The sequence below is a fragment of the Stegastes partitus genome, unplaced genomic scaffold (genome assembly GCF_000690725.1).
Source record: "Stegastes partitus isolate 25-593 unplaced genomic scaffold, Stegastes_partitus-1.0.2 Scaffold99, whole genome shotgun sequence".
NCBI lineage: Eukaryota > Metazoa > Chordata > Actinopteri > Pomacentridae > Stegastes > Stegastes partitus.
Genome location: NW_007577830.1, coordinates 32,799 through 60,647, shown reverse-complemented (window position 1 = coordinate 60,647; position 27,849 = coordinate 32,799). Strand labels below are relative to the sequence as shown.

Genomic DNA, 27,849 nt, shown 5'->3' with positions numbered 1-27,849 from the left:
CTTACGATAGCCTTCCGCCGGACGACCTAGTGCTCGTAGCGCTTGTGCATTTTTTGAGGCTCGCGGCTACATTACGGGGAACCGAGCGTCGGAATTAAAGATTCCCGTCGTTCGGGCCACCGGGAGACGTTAACGTCGCATTTTTTCCTTGAGAAAAACAGCCCGTCTCTCAAAGGCGTTTGAAATCGGACACCGCTGGCGTTGAGGCCCTCACTTTTTTGTGCGGAGGGATACGTTGTTGCGTCTGACAATGTGGACGGAGGTGGTGAAGATGTCTACGAGAAGAATGAAATCATCTCAGTTGTAACAACAAAAAAGGAAGACGTGAGATTAGTTACTATAATAGATTTGTTTGCACACAGACTTGTTACAGTGAAGCAAACACGTGGGCCGCGGTGTGAAAAAGCAAGGCTTTCCCGGGACAAAAGGAAGATATCTACTGTGCTCCAATGCGTTTCATGCACTGAGGTCGAAATTCTCTTGAAGTTTTATGTTTTTCCCCTTGCGAGTCTCCGCTTTTCTTTTTACTGTTGGATATCAGACACTTGGAGAGGAGAGGTAAAAAAACCACATTCTTTACACTTCACGTTTTCGGGGGAAGTTGCATGAATTCGACGGGTTTCATTGACACCTATTTTGACGCCTTGCATTTGTCGAAAAGTTTTCGGGAATGTGTGGTTAAAGCGGGGGATGTTAAGTTTTTGTCTGGGTTTGAGGTGGCGAGCCAAGTGTGTGATGGTCTCCGCATCGACCACGGAGAGGAGGAAATTACTCCTTTGTTCTGCAAAAAAAAAAGACTCCATTAAATGTTAGTGCTGCCTAACAAGCCTCATTTTGTTTTCCACCGTGTGTCTCCGCCGCTAGCTAGTATAGCCTAGAAGTGGACATATTAACACACAAAAAAAAGAGAGAGAAAAAAAAAACCCTTGTGTAACGTCGGCGAGCATTTTAGCTAAACTTTGTGTTGTGGTGCTGCATTTTCCACACACGAGCCAGGGAGAGAAACTTTCCATAAAAATCCCCCTTTAAACATTCCTTTATGGAAGTGTCTGGCCACCAGCTAGACTTATTTTATTGCACATTTGGCAGGAAATTCCTCATGCTCCCACCCCCACCGTCTCTTCCACTGAACTCCCTCATAATGCACGACTTGAACCCTAATAATATGTGAAAGGGGGAGAAAAAAAAAAAGACCAGTTATGTGTGTTGCATGAAGTTTTGGAGGCTTTTTTTTTTGCTTTCTTATTCTTCCAGGGCTCAGGGCCGTCTGCACTTGTTTTTACAAACGGAGAAGACACAACTGGAGGTTTTTGTTAGTCTTGTGGAGGATGTCAACATAGTTCAAAATAAATGGTGAATGGGGTAGTTGTCAGCAATAAGCTTGTGGCCCTGGATGTGGCCTAGCGGGGCTGATCATAGAATATACAGCCTGTGTACGGCTTGTGGTGCCCTACATGTTTACTATCATTGTTATAAACTGTTTTTCTTTTTTATTATTATGATTATTTATCATTATACGTTTCTTGCACCATCAGTTTCTTTTGGTCAGTATTTGAATCAACAGTTGAAAATGTGTTTTGTGCTCAGCACGGCGGCCCTTGTTGTTCTCGTAGTAGTGGTAGCATTGAGATAAACAGCTTCTAGTTTTTATTTACTAAACGTAACACGTTGTGCACAGGCCTGTGCTTTTAAATTGCATTATTACAACATCTGTTCTCAAATTTCCTCTAAATCACGCGTTGTTTTAGACGAGTAAAAGCAACTTAATTGGGGCCTATTATTATGTTTTAAAGCAAAAAAAACAAAAACAGAAAAAAACCCTGACACAGACGTTTTACAAAACTTGTTCACATAGGTTTATTTTGAACATTAAGTTTTTTGGTGTCTTTGTGTGTAGCTTCGGTGGTTTGTTTTACTGGAAGTCCTTTTGTGGGGAATGACCTGCCTTCTCTGCCTTGTGTGGGGTGACAAAGACCCCTAATCTGCTGCCTTCAAATATTGATCCAGCAGTAGCTGAAGATGCCATTTTGTTACATTAAGCCCCTCCATGTGCTCCACTCCATTTAACTTGGTGCTTAAATAGTATTTGGGAAGTTTTATTCTGTGGCATGTGTGGTCTGTGTTGTCCTTCATGGGCCATCTTACCCAAAAGTTTGGGGAAAGCAGTGACAGCCATGTTCCTCGCCTAGTTACTCTTGGGGCGATGTTTTGTGTATGCTCACTTCCTTCCCTTGTCCCAAGGTTAAATTAGTTCCACTTGCCCGAATTCACTAGACTGGGACTGCAATGTTTGTCTCCCGTAAAGCCCACTTTTGTTATTTTCATATACGTACGGAGGGGTTTATTGCTTGTTTGTTTTGCTTTTAAGTTGTTTCAAATTAGCATATTTATTCCTTGACAGAAATTCTAATAATATGAGTTCCTTTTGTTCATGGCTTAGAATCTGCATGTTTTTATAAGACATACATCTGTTTTTTTTTGCTTTTCCTTTTGCGTTGTTGTTTCTTGGTCAGTTTATGCTAGTACCGAATTACAAAGGAGGCTGTAAAAGCACACCACCTGTTGGTGTCCAAGTGCCTCTATTCTTCCACTTGCTCCCCTTACCACTGGTTCCCTGTGAGGCTTGCAGAACCACCGCTCAGCATCAGAGAGCGGCCTCGGGCTTGCGTTGGAATGCAAAACACAGGGTAAATCCAGTATTCATGCTCACTGTGTCATTTGACAAGGTTCTTTCTGAGTTGACATATGGTAATTTGGTAATGACGTGTTTGCATACAGTCATTAGCTCTGCCTTTCACCCCTATTTCCTTGGGCTAACAATAGTCCCAATTATGTCTGTAATTGTAAATGTATTACATTCTCTTTTATGTAGCAATGATCGACATATGGTTGTGTTATTTGCAAGGGTAGCGTAAAAAGAAAGAGATTTTTTTTTTAAGTCATTACTTGGTAGTGATTTGACTAAAGGCAGAGTATTCATCACTTCATAGCAGCGTCTCTTCCACTGCCTGGATGGGAAGGCACTGTCTAAGGGAAAACGCATAAGTAGGGAGCACATATAGTATGTAGTGTTTCCGAGCCTTATGTTGTCCTTTTTTTCCTCCTCATCGGTCCATATTTCAACATGGTAGTAATTTGAGCTGTGTGTTTTGGCCAGCTGAAGCTCATGCTTTTAAATTCTGAAATACACAACATTTTTTTTTATGACCTGCATTTTTTTTTTTTTATTTAGTAAAATTTTGATTTAAAAAAATAAAGAATCTAATGCATTCGCAAAGTTGCTGTTTTAGGGAAAATGCTGACATACTGCACCCCTGCCTTAGTATCTAATGGGAAACTAACAACTTGCCAATGTGAATCATCTCATGGGTTAAAATAAGGGTTGTGATATAGCAAAGGTAGAGTAGTTTGAATCATTCATTACCATCATCATCCCTGTTTTTTTATTATTATTAAGAGGAACATGTAACTTCTCTTTATGCTTGCTAGTGCCATTAAAATCCTCTATCTGCAAATTTCTCTCATAGGGTTTATTAGAGACTGAAGGGTATGAACGAACAGCAGCAAAGAATGGCTGCAGTGGGAACTGACAAGGAACTCAGCGACCTCCTGGATTTCAGTGCGGTAAGAGAGTGGGAGAGCAGTCTGGGTGGTTCTGGGTGGCAGTGGGAGGAAGAGCGTGAGATACAGGTCTGGGTATATATGGGCAGAGGAAAGCTGGAGGTCTTAATAAAGGGAAGTGGGGTAATGGTTGAGGAAAGAAACTTGGGTGGGAAGCTTAATTTCTCGAAATATGCAACAGAAAATCTTCTTTTTATAACAGTAGGTTTTGTCAGCTTAAAGATGTTTCCATTCTTCATTTTTGGCATGCAGAGGTAGCGCTGATAACATCAAAGTATGGCCAGTAAAATACTGCAATACCTCAGGGTGATGGGTGAAAATGAATTCAGGCTTTAAATGTAGGTTACTCAATTATGTAGATGACGCAGAGATGCAGGCAAGTAGATTCTACTACAAATAACCGGTATCCACTGCAAAATGTAAATAGTGGATCAGCAACAACTGCAGGAAATGGTGGAAATAATTTCACCCTTGTTTGTCTTGTTAACAGGTTCTTAGGGGGGAATATTGTGATCTATGAACTGGGCTGAGCAGACAGCTTCTGCATTTCTTTTTGTCATATTTTTAGTCTTTAGGAAGACTTTTTTTTTTTTTTTTTGTTCACGGAGATGCTTTCAGAGCTATCCTCTAGACATTATCTACAAAGTGGATAGAGGTATTCTGTTCAGCTTTTATTTACCTGTGTTTCATTTTGTTGTGAAGCCTTTTTTCGGCTTTACGCTGACATAAACATCTCATAGCCCCAGTGGAGCTGTGTTAGTTTCTTCTCCTAAATAAACCGAATAGCTGGTGAGGCTAAATTGCCGGCTCTGGGTAATTGTTATATGTGGGGTAATTCCAAACTATAACTCTGAATGAATATTTGTCAGCAGACTTAATGTCTCAGGAGATTTCTTCTGACAAAGTGGAATTAATTTATACTAAAGTGTTTATATCACTAAAGAGTCATTGACATTTAATGATGTGTCACACTGGAGAACAATAAGACTAGCTTGGATTTTTTTTTGTGCGCGATTTTCTTTCTTTCTTTTTTTTTTTTAAACAAATTGTTGTACATAAATATTGTTGGTAGAGCTTTATTATAATGGCTTGCATGATTCAGTTAGCTGCTTTAACCTAGTCATATTCCCTGTCATAACACTGGTATTTAAAGGAAACCCTACCCCATTCTAAAGAAAACACCCCTCGTTGCGAGGGGGGTTTGTGGGAGGTTCTCATTAGACAGTTGGGTTTGTGTTTTCGGAAAAAGCTCAGATTGATCAGCTGCCAATTCGTATCAGCAGATGTTCCGTTTAAATATGACATTGATAATTGGGTGAGAAACTGTTGAACGTCGTACAAATAAATTTCCTCCTCTTTGTTTATTTGCTGGCTAGTCGTAGGAAAAGCATGCGGGGTTGGATTTGGTTTAAAGGAAAAGTAAACATGTTCACGATATATGCAATCAAATGTAATCGAAGCAAACATGGCATCTAAATCGGTTGTTTGAGTGCTTTTATACATTAAGAAACAGGATCACAAGTGGTAGTGGCAAATGGTGTTACGGTGTCCTCGTTATACAAAACGTTTGGTTTGTATAGCAGACTTTGAAGCTGCCACAGCAGATATTTAGACTGTAGTCTCATGGTAAAGCCCGCAGTGGTTTGGTTACATCATAGTTTTGAAATAAAGTGCTGTGTACTACTGGTTTTCAGTATTTCAAATACATCTAAAAGATTTATTTTATAATGCTGTATATTTGTATTAGGAGCAGCTTAGCTCTGTACTGTTTGCATAAGAAAACACATTTTTTAAAACTGTAAGAATGTTTGATAGTTTTTTACTGACATGCTGGAAGTTATCAGTGGTGTTTATTTTTTTATTTTTGTTATTTTCCCCCCCTCCCCCCACTTTATTTATATATATCACTTTACCAAAACTGAAATGCCTGTAAGGTAAAAAAAAAAAAGCAAAACAAAACATACAACTGAACGAAATGTGTGTGTTTTGTTAGTTATTAGTGGAAATAGGATGTGTGAAGTGTGCCATCATTTCCCTTGTTAGTTATGGTATCTTTCTGCTTTTGTCTTGTAGATGTTCGCGCCTCCAGTAGCCAACGGGAAAAACAGGACAATGACACTCGCCAGCAGTCAGTTTGGGGGATCAGGTAAGCTTTTAAGCTTAATCTCAAAGCAGTGTGCCTGCTTTGTATGTGCTGTATGTCTCAGTTAATGTTGGCTATCATTCATTGTTTTCCCACAAGTGATTTTTAACTAACATTACTGTGGCTGTGTGTAAGTTTTGGCAAAGCAGCAGCATATGAAATTAATATTTAGTAATTTATGATCCTTAGCAATCTCGTCAATGCAAAACTGAACAACAAAAGTGCATGTCTTTAAAATTTACAGCTGATACAGGAGAGCAAGTACATCAAAGGTCAGCTCATTGAGACCACAAAAAATGTGTTCTCCTCCTAACCTTTGTGGTGTCTACCATGCAGACAGTTTCAGTTTTAGTTCCCTTATGTTTTACAGATCTCTGTCGCCACCGCAGTAGGTGCAGCAGAGGTGAATTTTATTTGTGCTGTTTCAGGCTTTACAAAATTTTATTAGAAAAATGGTTAATCCTTACTTCTGACAACAGTTTTCATTGCATCAGTTTCAACAAGACCAGAAATCAAGCAAATTGTTTTTGTTAATTTGTATCATTGGGCAATGCAAATATTTTCAGAATACATTTTACATTTGTTGACGTGCTACAGCTTGCTCTGTGCCTGTTTATTCATTTTTTAGGACTTTGCTTCTCTATTTTAAAGTGCAAACTAGCTGCAGTTAACTCGCTTGAGCACCTGAATGCTTTGAGTGAGCTTTTCTCTCTTCCTGAAGGTTATTAGTAAGTCGTGTTACTTTCGTTCCTCTGTCACCCTGCCAACCTGGCGTGTGAAATCGAGTCACACTCCCCAGTGTTCCCCAGAGTGAGAACTTGGCCACTGAGGAACAAAGGCAAAGAAGGGGGCTTATGGACTTGAAACGACTCCCCCACCCTGAAGTGTAAAACACTCCTCCCCCAACACGGCACAGGGCTCTTACCCCCACTGATCTGCAGGAAATGGCTCGAGTCTGAGACAATGTCCCTCACCCCCAGCTCGCAGCCTCTTAAACTGGCCCAGCATGCAGTGAGTGGCCAGAGTGGGAGAGAGAGAGCTTGTTGAATAGAGGGATCAGCCTGTGGAAGGCAGGATTCTGTTTGTTTCTATTACAGCAGGCAATTACTAAGCAGTGAGGAGTTAATTCCTCCCCCCTCCTCGTGTCCTAAAGTGTGGCCCTCGGTCATTGACACCCATTTTAATGTGATACTTAAAGCTGTCACCTTTAACTTTGGGAGATCTGCAGGTTACCCTCTTAATAGCACAAGAAAGTCAAAATGCTAACACGTGCAAATTCCATCCGGAGAGTTTCTCGTAGATCTGCGTCATGTTATAACACGCATAGTACATTCAAAGCAATCCAACTATATGAGGAAGGAGACTCTTTTAGGCAAAACCATATGTACGGGGGAGAAGACTGCGAGCTTTGACTGGGCACATGTGTCGACAGGATGTGCAGCTCCAAAGATTGCTCGCTAACAATGCTATGCGGTTGCAAGCCAGGAAGCCTATCTATCATAGAAATGATGACCATTAAAGAACAATGTCCATCTATGACGTCACTAGAGCGGCTTGTATATTCAGGGACCCAGCAGCGCGGGAACGGCAGCGAGCAGCCTAGTGGCCCACCAGACCACCTCTATTCATCAACACAAAAGTGCTCAGAGGGGTGCTAATTGCATTAGGCGTCCTTCTCCCTTCCTCAGTGGCCAGAGTGTGTGTGTGTGTGTGTGTGTGTGTTGTGTTGTATATGTGTGTGTGTGTGTGTGTGTGTGTGTGTGCCTGGGGAAGGGTGTGTCGGGTAGAAAGGAGGGGAGAGGATAGAGGAAAAGAGGAGAGGATTGGCAAGAAGTGTGGGATGTTTGAGAAGTAGGGGAGGCTGAGTGTGACGGTGTATGGTGGGAGCTGGCCAAGCCCACAAGCCTTCAGGCAGGCGTCCCCTCTGTCACCTCTGCAGCTGCTGGCAACGTCTCCAACCCCCGTCACACAAACACACGGGACGCGACATCCCCGCTTCCTTTAGATCACCACAAATAACAACATTGTGAATTCACACATGTGGTCACTCTACGGCGGCTATCTCGCTCGCTGTGTGTTTAACTTTTGCCCCTCTCAGTTGTCTACCTGCGCAGGGCTGCAGTATCGCCGTGCATTCTCTCTGTGCATTGGTGAGTTGTAGTTGGAAATGCTAAGCCCTCAGAAAAGAGGAAATCTCAAAGGCGAGTGGCTTCCTTCTTCAACTAAATTAGATGTTTTCAGAGCCTGCAGCCGTGAGAAGGCTTTGTGGCTCAGAAAATAAATATTTTTCTGGGCTCTGGTTGTGAGTCAGTATTTGTCTTGCCGTGTGAGTACATTCACACTAGCCATGCCAAAATCTAGATGGATGCGATATAAGTCCAGAGAACCTGTTGTTTTCACGTCAACTCAATGGCATTTGTGTCTGATCAGCCGATAATCCAGAGTATTCATGGTATTTTTAGTGTTAATACTATACGCTTATAATAATCACGACTAAAAGCAATACTGTCTATTAAGGGCTGGCAAGTAATAGATTAATAGTAGTAAGATAGTAGTAGTGTATTGTCTAAAAATGGCTTAACATGAGCTGTAGTGCTCCTGTAGTCTAGTGTAAACTGTTCACTGAGAGGACGTATTGACATTCTGTATTTAGTGATTTAAATTGTGTGCAGCATTGTTTTGTCCTAAATAGCACAAAAATATGTGGAAATTATTAATGTGATGCAATTGTCAAACCCTTGAAAACTGCTTTATGTGATGTAAATACAGCAGAAAATTGGCAGTTGTTGCACTACTACTGCTACATCGGTGACACATTGGCTATTGTGTGTCACAGTAATCAATTGCTGCTACAGTATGTAACGGCTAATAACTGCAGTATGACAGTGCTGTAGTATTTGTCTTTTGAGTATGTGTGGACGGGAGAAAAAATACGGTTAACATAAAGTCAACATTTGGCCAATTTGTTTGTTCTTTTATTGTGCAGTCTTTAGGTTTTCAGTGCAGATTTTTATAAGTCACATGCAAAGGGTTGGTTTGAAACAAAGTGCTAAAAGTATGATTGCTGGCCAAAATAATTGGTGTAGGAGTACATTACTGACCTACTTTTAAAGGTACATGTCTTGTTTTTACAGATAGACTTGAAAATGTTCTTATTTGGTTACTACAAGAGCAAAATGGCAGCATACTCAGCATCCACATAATATGATCAACAATGCAGTGGCCAGTGTAGAATATGTAGAATGTAATGGTATTTTTTTTTAACAGCACATAAATGTTTTTGGGTCATTTTAAATAATGCTGTTTTATTATTTTGTACACCTTGTGGTGACAGTAAATGTATTTATAATATTGCACGTGACAAGATATTAACAACAATAGAAAGATCTCTCTTCTGGCATAGGGGGCTCTCCTAGGCGTCAGTGTCACCTCAGCAGCTCTCCACCTTGTTTTAATTGCCTTCGAGTTAATTACTCCAGTAAGTGTGAAACAATGTTGTCAGACTTCTCCTGCACAGCCGTGCTTTCGCTCCTTCCTCTGCACCCCCGTTGGCCAAATGGAGGCTCCATAGGCGGATGAGTGGTGTATTGAAAATAGCTGTGAAGATGAAGTTACTCTCTTAACTCTGCTTGTTGGTCTCATAGGCCTACTCGGTGCAGGTTATTGTTGACAGTGATAAGATGTGATTTTTGTGGGTTAACTACTACATTTTTGTGTGTTTAGTACATGTGAAAATACTTGTGGTCTGCCAGCAATTTTGGATGAAGCTGGAGTGTCTTGAAGTGGAAAAGAGAAGGTGTTTGAATTAAAATACGCCAGGCTAGAAGCAGGCAGGCTCATTGTTGATGTCTCTCCTCTAAAGTGGATTTTTATCTCGCTAATTTGGTATTACTTCTCCTGGCACCGAGCTTTGGCTGAAGTGTCTCCATACAAAGTCTGTCATCTTTATTTAGCAGTGAGCTCGTCACCAGTGTCCTGTGCTATTGGACATGGTTGACGGTGGTGCAGCGCTTTATTAGTGCTGTGGCCTTTCAGTAGGGCTGATCTGACAGTGAGCAAGGCTGATCTTTTGAGGTCCCCTCTCCTCCCTGCTCGCCTGATTCTCCATGCCACTGGCATCAGCTCCATAGATCACGGCTGTCGCAGCGTGTGTAGGTGCTTGCACCGCTCTGTTAGTCTCATCACTCATTCTCACTCGTCAGCCAGGCTGCTGATCTCACCCAGACCCCTCTCACTCTTGTTCCTTCCTCCCTCTCTCTCCCCCCTCTCTCTCATCCCCCTTGCTTTCTCCTTCCACCCGCTCACTCTCTCTTTTGCTTTCTCACACACATTTTTTTAATTAGGCAAAAATCAAAGACGAAATATGAATATTCATAAGGAAACCGCATTAATATGCACAATTATGCAAATCAGCATGCAATTAAGCCTTGTGTCTCCAGAGAGCCTGGATAGCATTAGTGCATAAGACAGGGAGAAGGGGATGATGGGGGTATTTTGGAGTTTTCTGCTCCACCAGTCTTTTGGCTGTGTTTTCTTTGTGCCACACATCGGTTCTTTCTTTACCTAAAACATAGTGGTTCCATTTTTTGGCTTTACACATTTTGTTTTGTGTCACGTTATGTGTTTGTGGTGTGTCAAATTGACTGAGTGGAATTAAAATGTGGTTTAGATGGCTTTTTAACCTCTTGGATTACATTAGGGTGTGAATGGTTAATTTTCTGCTATTCAGTGACCATAATGAACACTAATGGGAACACTGAGCAGCGTTTCCTACATGTTTTCCCCAGAAATGGTTTAACATTGCAGTGCATCTTGAATGCAGCAGAGATGCTTTTGATCAATAGTGATGCTCTCTCCTGCCTTGTGCAAGCCCATTGTGGCCAGTTAAAGACATCGAATGTTGAGAGTAGGATGCAGTGACAGATTTCTTTGATATGACTCCAACATCGGGCCATATATATCTGTAGTATCTCATAGGATAATAATTGCATGTTCACCATTGGGGATTGCTAACGCTCTTTTAGCAGCTCGACTTCAGACTAACATGCAGATAGTCTGTATCTGTCAGTCCTAACAATATGTCTTTTTTACAGCAATAGATGAGCGCAGCGGCTCTGGGTCTTGGGGCTCCACAGAACAGAGCAGTCCCTCATTCAGCCAAGGACGGGTAAGATCTAAATACACTCACACTCTTTAGTCGCACATGATTTTAAGTGTGCAGATCTAAGCAGTAACACCAGATGCCATGATACTGTCATACACTTGCACGTATTCAGCTAATCACTCTGCCATAGATGAAAACACACACACACACACACTCTCCCCCAACCACCACAACAGCTTAGTACTTTTTGCTGCCGTGTGCCATATTTGATTTGAAGTCGTAGTTTTACTTTCTACCTAATAACCTTGGCCCAGGATCCTGCATTGGCAAGCTCTCTGGTAGCCCAGAATCTCTGTTGAAGCCCACCGGTAATTGCAGCTTCACATCCACCATAACTGTCTTGGCACAACTCTGTGTAAATACAAGAAACAGGGGGTGAAACGGATGCGGCAAGCTTTGATTACCACAAGTTGATAATTAAGAAAGTCGGTTTGAATCCCCCGAGCTGATGCAGATTTGTTTGGCATGGATCCTGTTAGACAGAAAAGCAGAGGGAGGGTAACCACTAAGCCATATAGGAGTGCAAACAAAATGGGGGTGGCCTTGAAGAGTTGTTATCGTTTAGGTATGTGGGTGTGTTAGAGCGTATTTGCCTAATGTTGGTGTCCGCATGTTCTTTGTTTACATTTTTCATGTCTTTTTGAGGTTAATCGCGCTGCTTTTGTGTGCACTATTGTTCCTATAGGGCTATGGAGAAGGATCCCACTACAATGAGCATGAAGGCTTGTCTTCTCCTTTCATCAGTTCAGGGATTGCTGGTATGTTTTCTTTCTTTATTGGTTTTCTTTACATAATCTTTAACATGTGACTTTTATCTGGTGTGGTTTTTAACATTTTAGCTAAGTGAGTGTATAAAATTAGTAAAATTAACATTTTGGTGACAGAAGAGTGTTGCTTTGTCACACTCGAGTTTTAAAATCGTCATGTTGATAATGGTCTGTTGTGCATACTTTGTTATGACCGCAGAATTGTTTTCTGGATTGCAAAATGTGTATGTGTGGCTACATGCATGTATACGCGTGTGTGTGTGTGTGTGTCTGTGTTCATTCGTTGAGTGTTGGGGATGTTAAGGCACTGAAGCAGAAACCTTCCCTAGGGTTTTGTCTGGCGGGCGGCTTTATGCAGCTGAGCGTACTGAAAAAGGGGAGGGCATCTCTGGACTTTTTGTACTTTTGAAAACCTACTTTTCGCTTGTATTTGCACACACCATTGCATCTTAATGCGTGTATACAGCTCAGGGTTTCACTGTACGCAATAACGTTCACACAACCATCACTGTCATCTCACAGGTAAAAACGAGAGGCCTCCATACCCCCCCTTCGGAAGCCAGGTATGTTGTCGCCATGCTGATGAGACGTAAATTCAAGTACGGCGCTAGTGTAAAGGAAACCCGGTTTTCTCACTTCCCTTTTCATGTTAGACACTTTGAATGAACAACAGTCTTGAGTTCTTGCAAGAGAAAATGATTGTTTCTGCTGTTCTTTCCCACACCCCTGTATGTATTATTAGTAAAACCGTGTCTCGCTCTCCTCTTCTAGCCGGGTTTTCTTCCTAGCGACATAGCGATGCCCAGCCCAGATGCCATGTCCCCTTCTGGTCTCAAGTCTGGCTCTCAGTTTTATCCGTCATACCCCAACAACCCCAGGAGAAGGCCGACTGATGGAGGCATAGGTAAAGTCAGGGGCATGTTGTTCGGGGACAATTTTTCTGTCTTTCTTTGAATTTTCCACTATTCCCCTTCATGTTTATTTTTTTTTTTTTTTTTAAATCCCCTTAACTAGGGCTGAAGCTAATAGTTGTTTTCATTTTGATTATTCTGTCGATTATTTTCTTAATTACCTGATTAATTGCTGGATCTATAGTATATGACAAAATGCAGAAAAATATTCATCGCAGCCAAGGGAATGTCTCTTAGCTTGTTTGACCAATGAGACAAAATTCAAAAGATATCAAGTTAAGCTAAGAAAACCAGCAAGTGTATGTCTTTGTCTGACAAATCCTTTCACTGCAGACGTATGTACAGATGAACACACAGCAGCAAATCATTCACACTGACATGCACATACACAGTAGCTCCCACTTGCTGCAGCATGTTTTGTGTTCTCTGTTCTGCAGGTGAAATTAGAGCAAGCGCACAATGAAACTGCACCTGAACCGACATAACGTTTGCAAATGCGTCTTTGCTGGAGTCCTTATTTGTGTTTTTGTCTCTTTGCTCCCTGTACATAGACACCCAGCCAAAGAAGATTCGGAAACCCCCTGGCCTGCCGTCCTCGGTGAGAGCGTATTTCTGCTCGTCTTCACAGCTCACAGCCAGTCCTCTCTTTTCTCTCTCTCTTGCTCTCTCTCACTCTCTGTTTCTCTCTCTCTCTTTTTCCTCTCCACACATACGCACTGCTTTTCCTACTCTGCTTGAGCAGTTCTGTGACAGACAGGGTAAAGACCCTCTGCTCAGTCAGACTCTCAGCGAGCTGACAGTTAGGTAACTCAGGCCCCAATAAACATCATTACTGTGGTTGTCTCTACAGTCAAGTGGTTTCAAGTGGTGTTCAAGGTTGATTGTCATGTAGACGAGCAATTTTGTAGGATTTTGAGGCACTTTGTCAAGGCTGTCCAATTTGTATTATACTTTTTTGGGAGCGGAGTTAGGTTTCACACATATTAACGCAGAAGTGGTCCAAGCAGGTTTGGTTCTGAGAGCTGGTTTCATTTTTTTGATCAAGTTTAAAGTTTGTCTTGTTAAAGCTGCCATATGTAAGCATTTTATTATGAACTTTCAGTCGCTGCTAACCAGCTTGGCCTGACCTTTCGTGCGTTTCCCTACCTGTGAGCTGGGCGGGTCGCCGTTGTGGCAGTCATCAGCATCATTTACTACGTCTCCCGTGAGTTGCTCGTTCTGCAGATGGACTCCCAACTCCACCGTCTTGGACTGCAGCTGGCAGCGGTCATCCTTGTTCTGCTCTCCAGGAGATTTGCTGGGAGCTGGAGGGCCACTCCAACCAGAACGTGCAGCAGGTGGAGAACTGGTGTATATGCTGCTATGCCAGGCTCACCCAGGCTGCAGAGCAGAACAAGGATGCCATAAAGTCCACCCGTGATGAGATAGTCAACTATTGTTGGCAGCTGCAGTCCAGAGCTGGAGTATGTCTGTGGGACGAGAAACTCATTGGTGAGGCAGCTGAATGACGCCAAGGACCGCCACAGTGGTATCCTGGTCAGCCTGCAGGTAGTGACTGGACTCCGGTGTAGGTACTTTTGGGCAGCCCTGAAAAAGTGCTGCGTGAGACTCAATGCCAGCGAGTTAAACAAAATTTTTTCCTGCTCTCTTTATGTTGATGTCAATCTGCTGTTGCTGCAAAGGAATAGTTCCTGCAGTTGAAAGTCACATGTGCTTGGATTTTTACCATAAATATGAGGTTATTTGTAGCTCTCATTCTTTGAAATTGTTTAAAGTTCTGTTGGATTCCAGTTTGTTTAGCTGATTTGATAGCGCATTCATCAGAGTGCTATCGATCCACAACCCGAAGTCCAAGCAGTATGAAGTATCTCATAGTGCTTTGATTTACTGTACCAAGTGTCACATTTTGTCAGCGGGCCCAGAGTTTCTAGCAGCTGATGCAGCTGATGTGTGAGGACTACGACATGCACGCATAACTGGAAATACTAGTCACTGATACATGTTGGAGTATACACCAAATGAGTACTGTTACTGTTAGTTTAAAGCAACTTGACAAAGACTCAGGCTGCAGTTGTCCGTGTCATGCCAATTTGTACATCATGTTCATAATCTAAGTCTGTGTCTTGTGTACTGATCACAATCTACTTCTGCTAAACCGTTTAAGCTACTGTAGATTATATATGACTCAGAATTTTGTTAATTTGAATACCACGTCACATTTTCAACCCAAGACAAGATTCTTGTAAAATGTTCTACTTCAGATACCTAAAAGTCCTTCATGGGTTTGAGACAGCTGATGTGTTGCCTAAAAAGATGGCAAACATGATATTTAAAAACAGAAGAACTTAATGTTTGTCTGTGCTAGTTGCTATTAAAACCCTGAACTTAATGCTTTAGCTGCCACTGGATCAGCAATATGAAATACGGCCATTGCACAAACATTTTCTGTAACCCTGTCCTCACGCGACTGTAGTTCTCAGATGACACGAGTGACCTAAAAGATAATCTGGAGATGGAACCTTTGCATCTTCACACTTGTGGCATCTGAGTTTCAGCACAGTGCCTTGAAGCAACACATCAACAAGTGTTTTAGGATTCTCAGCCCTCTGTTTGACCTGCGGTTTCATCATTTTGATGTATGTTTCACAAGTCTTGATAGCAAAAGTTGAACAAGTTTCTGTAACAGAATTGACTCACGTCTATGCTGTTGTTTTTTTCTTTTGCATGGATGAAGTAAATTCAAAGGATTTATATGGCTGACTTGGTCCAAGTCAGAGCCACGGATGCGTAATCTGGCAGGAAATTAAGTCAGGCGTTAATAGCTTTGCGTTTTCGCTCTTAGTTTGGGATCCAGTTGCAAATGATGCAACTGCTCTAGCCGGCTCTATTGATTAGATGGGTGTTTATCAGATTGACTTACTCGTCAGTGTGGAGACAGATCAGAGTTAGACCTCATGAACTCTCTGCTTGCCCAGTGTTTAGGTTTCTTGTTTGTTACATGAAATGAAGACGTCGTCGTTGAATGACAATGCTGCCGTCCTCCACCTGTGGGTGTTGTCGTGTTGAAGTGGCTGCTGAAACCTCGGCGTGCAGACACACTTGGCCGTAGCGACAACATCACAGAGATTGAGTGTATGCGCTCTGTCTCGTCCAGGCCCCCTTTTTTTTCACTGTCTGAACCTCAGTCATTCCCCGCAGTGTGAACGATGGCTGCGTGGTTTTAGTGCGAATGAGGAGATGTCTGTGTGTGTGTGAACCCCCCTCCCCCACCTCACCCGGCCCTCCGCCTACGCTTCACCACATGATGGCCTGGGTGGGCCTCCCCCTGTGAGTGACCCAGTTGTGAGGCGCAGTGCTTGCGAGGCCTCTTAGCCCCGTGTCTGAGCCCAGATTAATGACTGCCGATGATGATCCTGTGGTCTTTCCTCCCTCCCCACACTCCTCCCTTCCCGCTTCTCTTCAACACCCCATCAACATGCTCTTCTTCTTTTTCTTTATCTACTTTTGTTGCACGCTAAATCAGTAAATGGATAAAGAATAGCTGCACTGTAAATGCCATTTCCGCCGAACTACCTGACTTCTGTATCCCACCGATACCTGTATACAAGCTCCCTGCCCTAACCCCATGAACCTTCACCCCCTCTCATGTGTAACAAAAAAAAAAAAAACATGGTGGAGCTTCTCTTCTGCCCCCTAGTTGTCCAGTAGACTAACCACAAACCCTTGTGGTTGAATAAAGCGCTTTGAGGTTAGTTTGATGTTAATCTTCATCTACTCCCCACCCACTTGCCACAGCCCGTGTTTTTCTAATGTAGAGACCTTTACACGGTCATAACCTGAATTACATTAAACCCCTATTAGTTGAGGATTTTACCCTAGAAATCCCTTTCTTCCTGAGAATACAATTATCCAGCAGCACTAGTCATTGTGTAGTTCTGTGTTCCCATCTAGAGCAGCAGGATTCACTCGACATTGTTCCCCGTGAAAGAACAACTCAAAGCCTATTGTTAAATGAAGCCATCTCCATCATGTTTTCCCCTGAATTAACCGTGATCATTTTAAATCCCCTGTTTCCTTCACACTCCCCTGGCCATATCAAGCTTTGTTTAAGTCATTTAGATTACCTTCTCCTGTCCCCCTCAACACCCCTTATCTCTCTACCCATTTCATAAATCATCAGGGCCTTCATTTTTTCCCCCTCAATCCTCCCCCTTGCCCCTTTACCACCCCCTACCCACTGCAATCTCTCCCTCTTTCTCTCTCTCTTTCTCTCTCTCTCTCTCTCTCTCTCTCTCTTGCTGACTGGATCCCAGCCCCCATCTCTCTCCCTCTCTTCGCTCCCTCTCCTCAGCCCAGCTGCCTGTGGAGTTGGATGTGGTCCAGGAACAGGCAGATGGCTCTGTAATTAGAAGTGCATCTCTCCATTCCCTTTCCACTTCTCCCTGTTAAATCAAATTACAGAAAAAATCCCTTCTCTGGATTAGCATTCTTTGCAGCATAGCCTCCATTCTCTTTCTCTCTTCCTCTATCTGCCATGCACTACAGAGGAGGAGAGGAAAAGAAGGACCGAGTGGCGGCTGATGGTGTCTGGAAACTGAGGGCTTCTCATGTTCGCCTTCGGTCTGTGTATTTGGAGCATCCATTTTTTTTTTTTTTTTTTGTTACCAATATGTAGAAAGGATGCTCGATTGGACTCTTTAGGATGCCAATATTAAAAGTCCAATTTCATCAGGGCTGTTCGTTTCTGAATATTTCCAATCCTCTGTTGATGCCATACAGAATGTGATAGTGCTAGTTTGAAGACATTGCTGTTGGATTGGGCATGGATGGGTGTGTTGGCTCACTGAATGCATGGTATGTGTGCGAGCTGATACTGAGTGTGTTATAGGGAGGGGCTGCAGGCCAGGCAGTGCGATGTCACTGGGGTCCTAGGAGCTAGAGGAAGTGCTCACTGTGCACTGGGATTCAAGCCGTCGCTGTGCCCAGCATGCCATGGCCACTGTGTTCTCCTCTACAGGCGAGGAGCCGGCCTTCCTCCTCCACGAGCAGACTCCCTCTTGCCATCTTGTGGCCACTTGAAGCTAGTGTAATTAAATGGTTTTCCATAGCAAGGATAAGGCGGATCAATACTGCTTCATCTCTTATAATGCTTGGGGTTACATAGGGAAATTCCAGGGTCATAAATTATCAATGCTATTGAAGTATATAGTAGTTATTGCAGAAACTGCAGTCCAACCGCTCGGTGTCTTTGTGTTTGTTTAGGTGTATGCTTCCACATCTGGTGATGAGTATACCAGGGACAATGGAGGATATCCTGGTGGTAAGCCTGGAGCCGTGTACCCTGGCTCCTTCTACATGCAAGGTAACCTTTTCTCCAAACATCACCTCAATAGTTGTGTCCTGTTATCGTGTTTGTAAAGCAGTTTGTTATTTATTTCTTCTATTTTTTATTTTTTTTATAATACCATATGTGCTTCCTCTTTTCTCAGAAGACCCTTGGTCATCTTCCGGCTATTCTGCCATGCTGGGTAATTCCCCTCACATTGGACAGCCAGGATCCTTCTCTGCAATTAACCAACAGGACAGGATGGTGAGTAGAAACGGCCTTTATGGTCATTTCCCCTTCAATTTCAAGTGTATTACTTTAAGATTCACGATTATCTTGGCATTAAAATTTTGCTTCATGCATTATTTTAAAACTGCTGTTAAAATGTAATCTTAAACTATTCTGTTAGTAAATGTTTCAAAGTGGGTTATTTCCTGTGAGCAGATTTTGTGCCTTATGAAGCTACTTGTATCCTTTCTCCAGAAGCGTCAACCCCTGCCTCTGTCCCCACAGAACTATCCTCTGCATGGCAGCGAAGTCAACGGCTTCCACTCAGCCCCCACCACCTACAACCACACACCCACCATCAACGGAGAAGGCATCATGGGTAATGAACCTATCACAAAAGTATCATGATGGCATCTTTCACGGATTCAGCTGCCGTGGTCATTTCACTTTTATTTTTCTCTCAAGAACAAATGAACAGGTCACTGACTTGCTTTACTTATTTTGTCTCAGCAGCCAACCGAGGCACCAACGCTGGCAGTTCAGGAGATGAAATTGGGAAAGCTCTTGCCTCAGTGAGTCATTCTCAGTTTTTTTTTCTTTTTTTAAATTGCTGCTGGGCAATAAAACACTTAAAATCATTTTTCCAAGAATTGTATTTCCTCTGACAAAGATTCTACTAAGAACAAATAAGTACAAATTCAACTAAGGACTTGTGCGTTGACAAAAATCTTATTATGTTATTTTGGTTGTTTAGAGTTTCATATAAAATCATCTACTTGTAAAATATGCTAAGAATAAACATCAGCACAAGTATTTGAATTGTACAAACAATTATTATTTCTGTGTTTTTGGCAGATTTTCAGATATTTTGCACAAACATGGAACCTGAACATTTCAAGATGTTGGCAAAAACATAGAACACTTTATCATTTTTATGCAGAACAAATCTAACTAATAATTAAATATTTCCTATGACATGATTTCTTCTTCTCGCTTATTTAACTGTCCAAACTCTTTGCAAGAAATAGTTTTCATAACATGCACATGACTGGTTTGTGATATTGTATGACGTAGAAAAGTGTGGGTATTTTTATCCCTATTGTACTATTCTAGCAGTTAAAAACATTAGCCCTATGAAGTTTTGTGATTCATTGTACATGTTTTGACCAATTCTTTCAGATTTACCCATCGGACCACAACTGTAATAATTTCTCCTCGGCTCCATCTACTCCTGGATCTCCTCAGGCTATTGCAGGTATAGTTACATTCTCACATACAGATAATAATAGTGTCACATGGTTACTACTTGTATATGAAAAGCTTCAAATTAATGATAAGTTCTAGTCCATCTTTAGTGCATCCTGCAATCTGTATTTTCTGATCACCTTTTAACTCACATTAATTCTGTTCTACCTTGCTTTGATGTCAGTTTCATGTTAACCTCAGAGTTTATTACGTTTTACCAGTCAAATGATGGTAAACTTAGGTTATCTTCCTTTTCTTCTGGTTTTAACTTTGCTGTGCAGCCATGAATCTGGATAAAAGATTAATTCCATTTACAGAACACCATCTTTAGTCCCATTATTTTACATGTTTAGTTGTTTAGTTTGGTGGGAAACTTGTTTTTGGCACAGAAATAGAAGTCAGTTGAACTTATTGAGTGAAAATGATACTCTACATTTTTTCTATGTTCATAAGCACAAAAATGCGCATGCAGCTCCATCTGGTGTAAGACTATGAATTACTGCTGAACCCAGTCCCAATATTTCTATCTGCAGGAGCTCAGTCTCAGTGGCAAAGACCAACCACACCCAACTATGAAGGGCCGCCACACCCACTGGTATGTTGAGATATTTGTCTGCTACATCAAAGATAATTTGAAGCCTGAATTTGCCCATGTGAACATATTCTTCCAGCCTTTCTATGGCATCTTTATGTTTAGTTTAGTGCACAATAAACATACTGTTGAAGTCTTTGTTATCTTAGCTCATCATACATGTATTTCTATAGCAGAGTAAAATGGAGGACCGTTTGGAAGAGGCCATCCATGTGCTCCGTAGCCATGCTGTGGGCCAGGGCCCTGGCTTAGAGGGCGCCCACTCCGACATGCACAGCCTGCTGTCCTCAGTACACAACGGGGGCCTCGGAGGCCTCTCTCCAGCTTTCCCCAATGCTAGCCTCGCACTCAGCAACAGACATCCTGCTATGGTGAGTCACCTACTCTGCTCAACTTGTATTCTTTTATGGGTGTTTAAAAGAGACTTGGGATTTTTAATAACATGTGACAACAACACAAAGCAAACAAAAGTGTCCATTTATACAAAAATTTCTCTCAGCTATTTCTGAGGAAGCTGGAATAATTGATGGAGTTTCGTGGAAGGGCTAACACGAACCATCACGTGCAACAGTCCGTAATCAAATGATAGGAAACACTTTATTTTGTAATGTGATTTTTAAGCTGCACAACAAATTGTTCTTTTTATGGATTAGCTCTGTGCTTTATTTGGCAAGAAACAAATGAAAAATAGAAGGAAAGCAATTTAATTTCTAGGAACTTTATTTCCATGAGAAACAAAAACGTGTCACAGGATCATTTATGCCATCTGCTGGCCAAGAAGTATATTGCATGAAATTAATGGTAAACGTTTATTTTTTATTTTAATGCTCAACATTTACTGAATGAGGTAAAACCGAATTCTTGAAAATATTAGCAAACAACATGTTGATTATTGGTAATTTTTACAAAATATTAAGTTATTGTAGTTCAGTGGCAAACACGTTTTTTCTTTGCAGCCTCACTGACATCTTTATCTGCAAGTTGGACCAACACATTTTGATTGGGACATCTTTTGCAGACTGTTTTGTAGTTTTACAGTTGTACATTTTCTGTCCTTTTGGGATTAAAATTATTGTTGTGCACCTTCATCAGCAGGGAGGCAAACATGAGGAGCCCACAGGCCTTCCTCCCAGCAGCACTCTCCTGCACGGCCATCACGCATCCGGACCCACACCGTCAGTTGGCCAGCCGGAAGGCTTTACCAGTAAGTTTGACTAATAGTTAGCTTTTTAGCAGAAGATTGTAGTGAGCCTTTTATTTGTGGCCCAAAAGTACTGAAATGAGAAGTAGTTTGAAGCAGTTCTACTTTATTAGCTTTTCACATTATGACTCATGTTATATCGCTTCCTAAAATTTAAAGTCTTTAGTGTCATGAAAGAACTACATTTTCACATTTGTGTGTTCGTCCCTAGGTCTTCCTGGTGGCATGGCCCGCTCCACACACTCCTCCAGCAGCTCAGACATCAAAAGAGAAGACAAAGAGGATGATGAAAACTCATCCATTGCAGACAAGTCAGATGACGAAAAGAAGGACTCCAAGGCAGCACGCAGTCGAACAAGGTAATGTCCCTAATTTGTTCTTTGGTCTTTGTATTTTCACCTGAAACTTCATGAAATAATTCCACCCTGCTGTAAGATTCAATGTTACCCCACAAAGATGGAGATTTTCTTGTCACTGTGAGACCATAAGGAAATAATGCTGGAGATGTCCACTACAAGGATCCACTGTCCCTTTTAAAAGACAGTGTACATCATCGTAGTCGTCTGTTCTTTCCTATGTTTCCCGCTGATTGCCTAGGCTATGTTAGGTGATTAACAGTGTCAAAACCCCCCTCCCTTCATGTCACGTTTTCAGAAAGGAGGCGTTGACCCTCCAGATGCTCTCTGGTCTTTCAGACCCGAAAGATGAGTAAGTTTCTCCGATAGAGAATCAATTTCTTGTGCTTTGTTGGCTCTTGCCAGACATCACTCAAAGCACATGTTCAAGGAGCTGGTGTCTAAAATCTGACCTTTGATTTGGCAGAGTCTTTGTTCTATTATGACACTCTGAACTTTATTGCCCATCACTCACTATCACCATTTCTGTACATTTGCTGCCTATGAGTTTTGAAATGCATTTTGGTACATTGATAATTACACCCACAAAACTAAAGAAAAACAGTGACAACACTACAGTAGTGAACAAGAACCGTAAGGAACAAAAAGGTGAAGGCCAAAGCAACAACTTATCATGCTTCCCTTCTTACAAGACAGTTTGAAGCTAAACTTAAGGATAAAGCCCCAAACAATGCACACACAGAACAGGATAGTGTTAAACATAACCCTATCCAACTGATGTGAGATAATCGTTTTGATCAAATTATCATCTGAAGTGGAAGTTGCTGCTTCTTGAATTACGAGTATTTACTTTAACATAGTCTTAGGTATTAAGATAAGCCTTTATTAATCTCACTGTGCAGAAATGTGTAGTGTTACAGCAGAAAAGGAGATGAAGATAAGGAGCAAAACAAAAACAAAAAATAGACACAAGTACTGATTTTTCCATAGGTGGATGTTCAGATATTGCACAGATTCCTCAGGAAGTGGAAAATAACAATATTGCACATATCAACTGTATTGCACAGATTCTTCATTGAGTAGAACTGCTGATGTGGCTCAGATTTTATCTATATTGCACATTTTCTTCTGTAGTAGAAAGCTACTGATATTGCACATATTTGTGTATATGTAAAACATTGATATCGCACAGTAAGCTCTTATTTTTAAGTTCTCTCACATCTTATTTTTCTTGCATTCTTTCAATACAAAAGTGTGGGTTTCTAGTCTCTGCTATAAAAATTAAAGCTGCTAATTGGTAATTACAGGGTTGCATGAGTTTGGTGGGTTGTTTTGGAAAGTCTTCTCGCCCATGTCTTCATCTGTTCATCTCTGTTTGTAACTAGTCAGGACAATGAAGATGACGAGGACCTTCCCCCCGAGGTGAAGATGGAGCGTGAGAGGGAGCGGCGAGTGGCTAACAACGCCCGTGAGCGTCTCAGAGTACGGGACATCAACGAGGCATTTAAGGAGCTTGGGAGGATGTGCCAGCTGCACCTCAGCCACGACAAACCTCAGACCAAACTGCTCATTCTTCACCAAGCTGTCAATGTCATCCTCAATTTAGAACAACAAGTCAGAGGTCAGTCTGCAGACAGAATGTTATCGGTCAGACTCACAGTTTTCAAAATCTCTGTTAGCCCCTTGAACTCTAAGTAGTTTCTTGGTGTTTTTTGCTCCTGTCACATTTCTACTCACAGAGGGCTTGTTTTTTACTGTAATTAACTAAAAAGTCCTGCAGCTCTGTAGAAACAGCACAACTATGGCTGGAAACAGAGAGAACTTACACATGTGTTTTGTGCAGAATGACACTTATAATGCCATTGTTCATAAAACAATCAAAAAAGTTACATTTCTCTGATTAATTACTTTTTAAAATTGTCAACATTGTTCCAAGTCCCCTCAGGTGTTGCAAATAGTAAAAAAAAAAAGAAACAAATAAAACAGTGAATCTACATCCTGTAGATATTTTACTGACTTTATTTTTGATCAGATTTTTAGTGGACTCGCTTATATCATCACAGTTGTACAGATTTTTGATTTATTTTTTTTTTGTATTTCAGATTCTAGTCAGTACAAACACTTGTTTTATGCCAATTTTTAAAATGAGAAATGTAGTGATTTTGATTCAATATTAGGATTTTAAGCTCAGATTTGGCCACTTTTCCAGAGTTACTAATAATTTCAAGGACAGTTGAAAAGCTGAAAATCAAGCGACTATTTCTGTTTCTACAGTTTCTGGCTCTGACGAATAGTACAGTTTTTAAAATGTATTTATTTAACAGCCTTTCAAACCCGCTGGTAGGATTGAGGGGTTGAGAAGTTTAAACACGGTTTATTTCTTTTTACTGAGAAGTCCTGTTTCTGCTTTCTCTTTCTCTTTCAGAGCGCAACCTTAACCCCAAGGCAGCATGTTTAAAACGCCGCGAGGAAGAGAAGGTGTCTGGGGTGGTGGGTGAAGCACCCATGCAGCTCTCAGGAGGCCATCCTAGCATGGGAGGAGATGGCCACAATCCAGTTGGCCACATGTAACACCAGGTAGGTGGGAGACTGGCTGTTGCTAGTATTTGCTGCACAGTTTTATTGTTAAAGTTTGTGTTATGGACAAGTACCACTGCATAATGTTTGTGGTCCTTCCTTTTTTTTTTACAGATCTGGTGGTGTTTCCCTGGCTGTCAGAGGATGTGGCCTTAACAGATTTCTTCCACCCATTATTCTCAGTGTGTGTGTATATGTGGACATGTCTGTGTATTGTCCGTTCAAGTTTCAAGATGCACATTCACACACTCGTACACACATGCATACTGCCAAAACTGACACAGCCTGTTTGTCGCACTCCCAACCATGACTACAAGCTCAAATGTGAAGAACTTTTTTTTTTTTTTTTTTTTTTTTTTTTGCTGTTGTTTATACATGTAAGATTTTTATTTTCTTTTTTGGTTTCCACACAATGATGGAATGCCGGAGTACTTTTTTGTCCTGCCACACATTGGGACTTCACACACTGCCGAGAGGTGCTCTGGTGGAAAAAAACAAAAAAAGGAGACCTAAACAAACACAAATTGAATCAAGGATTTGTGCCTAATTGTTACATGTTTTCTATTTGACATTTAAGCAAATTGCTTTACATGTGAGGAACATTTATTGTGAGGGATTGCTTATGTGTATGAGCAATTATTTTTTAATGTATGTCATTCCCAGCGTGATGGTACAGTCTTACATATGTTATGTAACCAAGCCCATAGTTGAAGTTGAATTGTCAAAATTCAGTCACTTTTTCCTTGTGTGTGTGCGTGTGCGTGTGTGGAAGGTGGTGGAAAGGTCGCAAGGCAAACGTCGTAGTTTTGACAGTTCAAATGCAGCTTAACATGAAAAATGGGAACTCTGACCTAGAGGCTGTCTCTGACTGAAGCCTGGTCGCATCCCACAAGGCATCTGGAGACTTGGAATCGAAGACTTCTTCCTTGAAGGTTATGAATTATCCAAGCGGTAGAATCTGTCAACTACAAAAACTGTTCTTCCTCTTTGTTGACCACGAATTCTAGTGTTACTCCAGTAGTCCCTTGTTATAGATCCAGGTTTTTGTACTGCTTTATGTACTAAAGCATACATTGACAAGACAAAGCACAGTTGTATAGTTCTAGGCTGGAAGTTAAGTGTTGACCTGTATTGCATTTCAGTCCCTGAAAGTCTTGTACAAAAGCCATTTGAATCACTCGCTAAGTAAACGGCACCATTTAGTGCTGTTGCTTTCTTGAAATGGTTTACTGACAGTGCCAGCAGACTTAACAGCTCAAGTCTTTCCCCTTAATTGATTATCTGTAAAAGACAAAAAAACAAAAGAAAAAAATCTGGGTTTCTTTAAAGGAGGGATCTCATCTGTCCGCAGTTGTCAAAGCAGACAAGCCTTTTGTGTAAGTGAGGCTTTCTTTTCCTAAATGAGCATTCCCACTGAATTACAGCCCCTCACCTTCCTCCTGAGTAAGTGTGTTCTCACGTTTCTTACCTGAGAGAAGTGTGACGTGTAAATTCACTTCATACATTATTCTGTTTCATTTTTCAAAATTAAATATATATAAAAATATATATTTTTTGTTAGTCTATACATTGTAGATTTTTTACATAAATGGCAATATTAGTTTGAAGTTTAGAGTGTATTGTAGATGAGCTGTATAAGGGGATATTTGACATTTAAATGAAATTGTTAAAAAAAAAAAAGGAAAAAAAATTAATTCAAAATTGAACTGGGATGGCAGAGGAAAAAGGGTCAACAGATGATAAAATGAAAAAAATGTCGAAAGCGTTTGGTGTATCCTTTTTAATTCCAGTTTTAGTTGCAAGGCGCATCATCAGCTACCCAGATGAATTCTTTCTTTCCATTTGGGCGTATATGGACAGTTTGTGCCGCGGTCCCGTTGAGGCGTTCTTACTTGGGCGGCGAGGCACTGACGAAAAAAAAAACGTGGGAAGGGATTTTTGTCTCGAACAGTAATTATGCAACTGGTTTTTGAATGTAGCTACCATACAAATGTGGATCGCCTTCATTTTCAAAGTTGTGTTCCTGGGTTTTTTGTCAGTACAGTATAATAGTTTTCTTTTCACCTTTTTTCTAATGTCTGCCCTCAACCAAGTGGCTCTCAAGCGTGCAGATCACTGTTAAGGTTTCCTGCACACGTTTTTTTGTTTTGGAGGCAGGCGTCGGTATTTGGGTGTAAGGTAATGGATAATATGGAGAACAAAACAGTGTTATTGTGATGTTATTCCCATGTCATGTCATGTTGTGAATGGTTTCTTTTTACCAACATGTAATCACAAATGGGAGGTAGAGCATTTTGTGTGTTTAATTTCTACAAAAAAAAAAGAAAAAAAGAGATGAAGAAAAAAGACCTATACAAATCAATAGTGTGGCCTTTTCATTCTCAAGACTTAAGATGTCATGATGGGAGAGTGATACCTTATCAGTGCCTGAACTTGTATTTTCATTTAAGACAGTTTTATTTTGTGAACCATATCATTTCATTTATCATGGAGATTAAAGAGGTACTTGTTCATTCCCCCACCCTCCCTTCTCCTAATGCTTTTTTCAATTTTCAGGAAGAAGTTTAAATGGTATAAAAGAGATTTTCTTTCAGTGTATCTAGTTAAATAAATAAATGTTACGTAGATCTTGTTTAGTTTTTATTCCTTTTTTCTAATTATTCAACTGGATTATATTGTCCAAACTGCTGTTTTAGTTAAGGTCATGGTCACGGGTCCAGGTCGTGAGTTTTCTTTCTGTCTGCCCTATATTTGCTAAATCACTTGACATGACGGGGTTCAAGAGATGCTGCTTTTGGCTCTGATTGTCTGCCTTTGATGCACATAAACGTGTTTCAGTATGTATTGCTTCGGTTTCAATGTAGGGAGTGAGTTTTATTTTCCATAGTAGCTGGAACCTCTACTGATTTGGAGCATTTTAAATTTTCTGTATATCAGAGTGCAAGCCCTTTGCTGCAGTGACTTTCAGTATATTTAGTCATTAGTGACAATTTTCACCCCTGACCTTTACTCTTCCAGCTCTTTGGTGGCGTTGACAGTGGCTTTTTGTGAGACGTTCTAATCGCCTCTCTCAAAAAGTTGTATTTGAAGTTTTGTCTATCATTACAAGATCAGTAAGTGTACTGACTATTGCTGATTTGTTCTAAAAGGGGAAAATCTGACTAGATGTCATTGAGTATTTTGTCAGCATCCTGTTAACCTGCAAGCTACAAATTCTGTGGTTGGGGGAACTTTTATTTCTTGACATAGACACAGTTTGAAATCTGCATTAAAAACAAACAAACAAACAAACCCCCTTTGATCACTGCAGGAGCATGTAAAGTTTTCAGCTGATGGGCTTGGACTTGTTTTGGTAAAAGAAAGCAGTGATTCAAACTTGCTTTCAATAATTTTGTCATATCTTTGTTGAACTAAAAAGGGGTGAGACCATTGAGTGTTAAATACATTCGCAGGTACAGAGCTTGACATCTTGGAGTGAGGACGCTGTCGACTCCTCCAGGGTCCTCAGAGTGCCTCACTCAATCTCTCTCTCTTTTATATATATATTATATATATATACATATATAAATATATATAGTTGAGAACTGTCCTGTATATAACAGTAATGTAGCAATAAATGTGCCATTTTTAATAACAGATTATACCTTTTCCAATGTCTGGCTTTTGAATATTGTATACATAAAAAGGAAAATAAAGGAAACCATTGTAATAAAGGGTT

The 27,849-nt window shown here is 41.0% G+C and overlaps 1 protein-coding gene across 2 annotated transcripts; it reads left to right on the top strand.

The window, feature by feature from the left end:
* The first annotated feature begins 55 nt into the window (after positions 1-55).
* tcf3b (transcription factor 3b) lies at positions 56-27,849 on the top strand. 2 transcript variants are annotated; one of them, XM_008277492.1, is made up of 21 exons: positions 56-558; positions 3,528-3,624; positions 5,695-5,767; positions 10,858-10,931; positions 11,614-11,686; positions 12,218-12,258; positions 12,467-12,599; positions 13,158-13,204; positions 17,869-17,968; positions 18,096-18,196; positions 18,446-18,539; positions 18,674-18,732; positions 19,340-19,415; positions 19,939-20,000; positions 20,171-20,368; positions 21,093-21,201; positions 21,410-21,557; positions 21,853-21,906; positions 22,940-23,175; positions 23,980-24,131; positions 24,246-27,849. In XM_008277492.1, the coding sequence occupies exons 2-20, from the start codon at positions 3,550-3,552 to the stop codon at positions 24,123-24,125; spliced, it is 1,899 nt and encodes a 632-aa protein (XP_008275714.1). In that variant the 5' UTR covers positions 56-558; positions 3,528-3,549; the 3' UTR covers positions 24,126-24,131; positions 24,246-27,849. The 2 variants fall into 2 exon arrangements, with proteins under 2 accessions (XP_008275714.1, XP_008275712.1); XM_008277490.1 differs by having other exon boundaries at positions 18,416-18,539; positions 18,671-18,732; positions 21,090-21,201.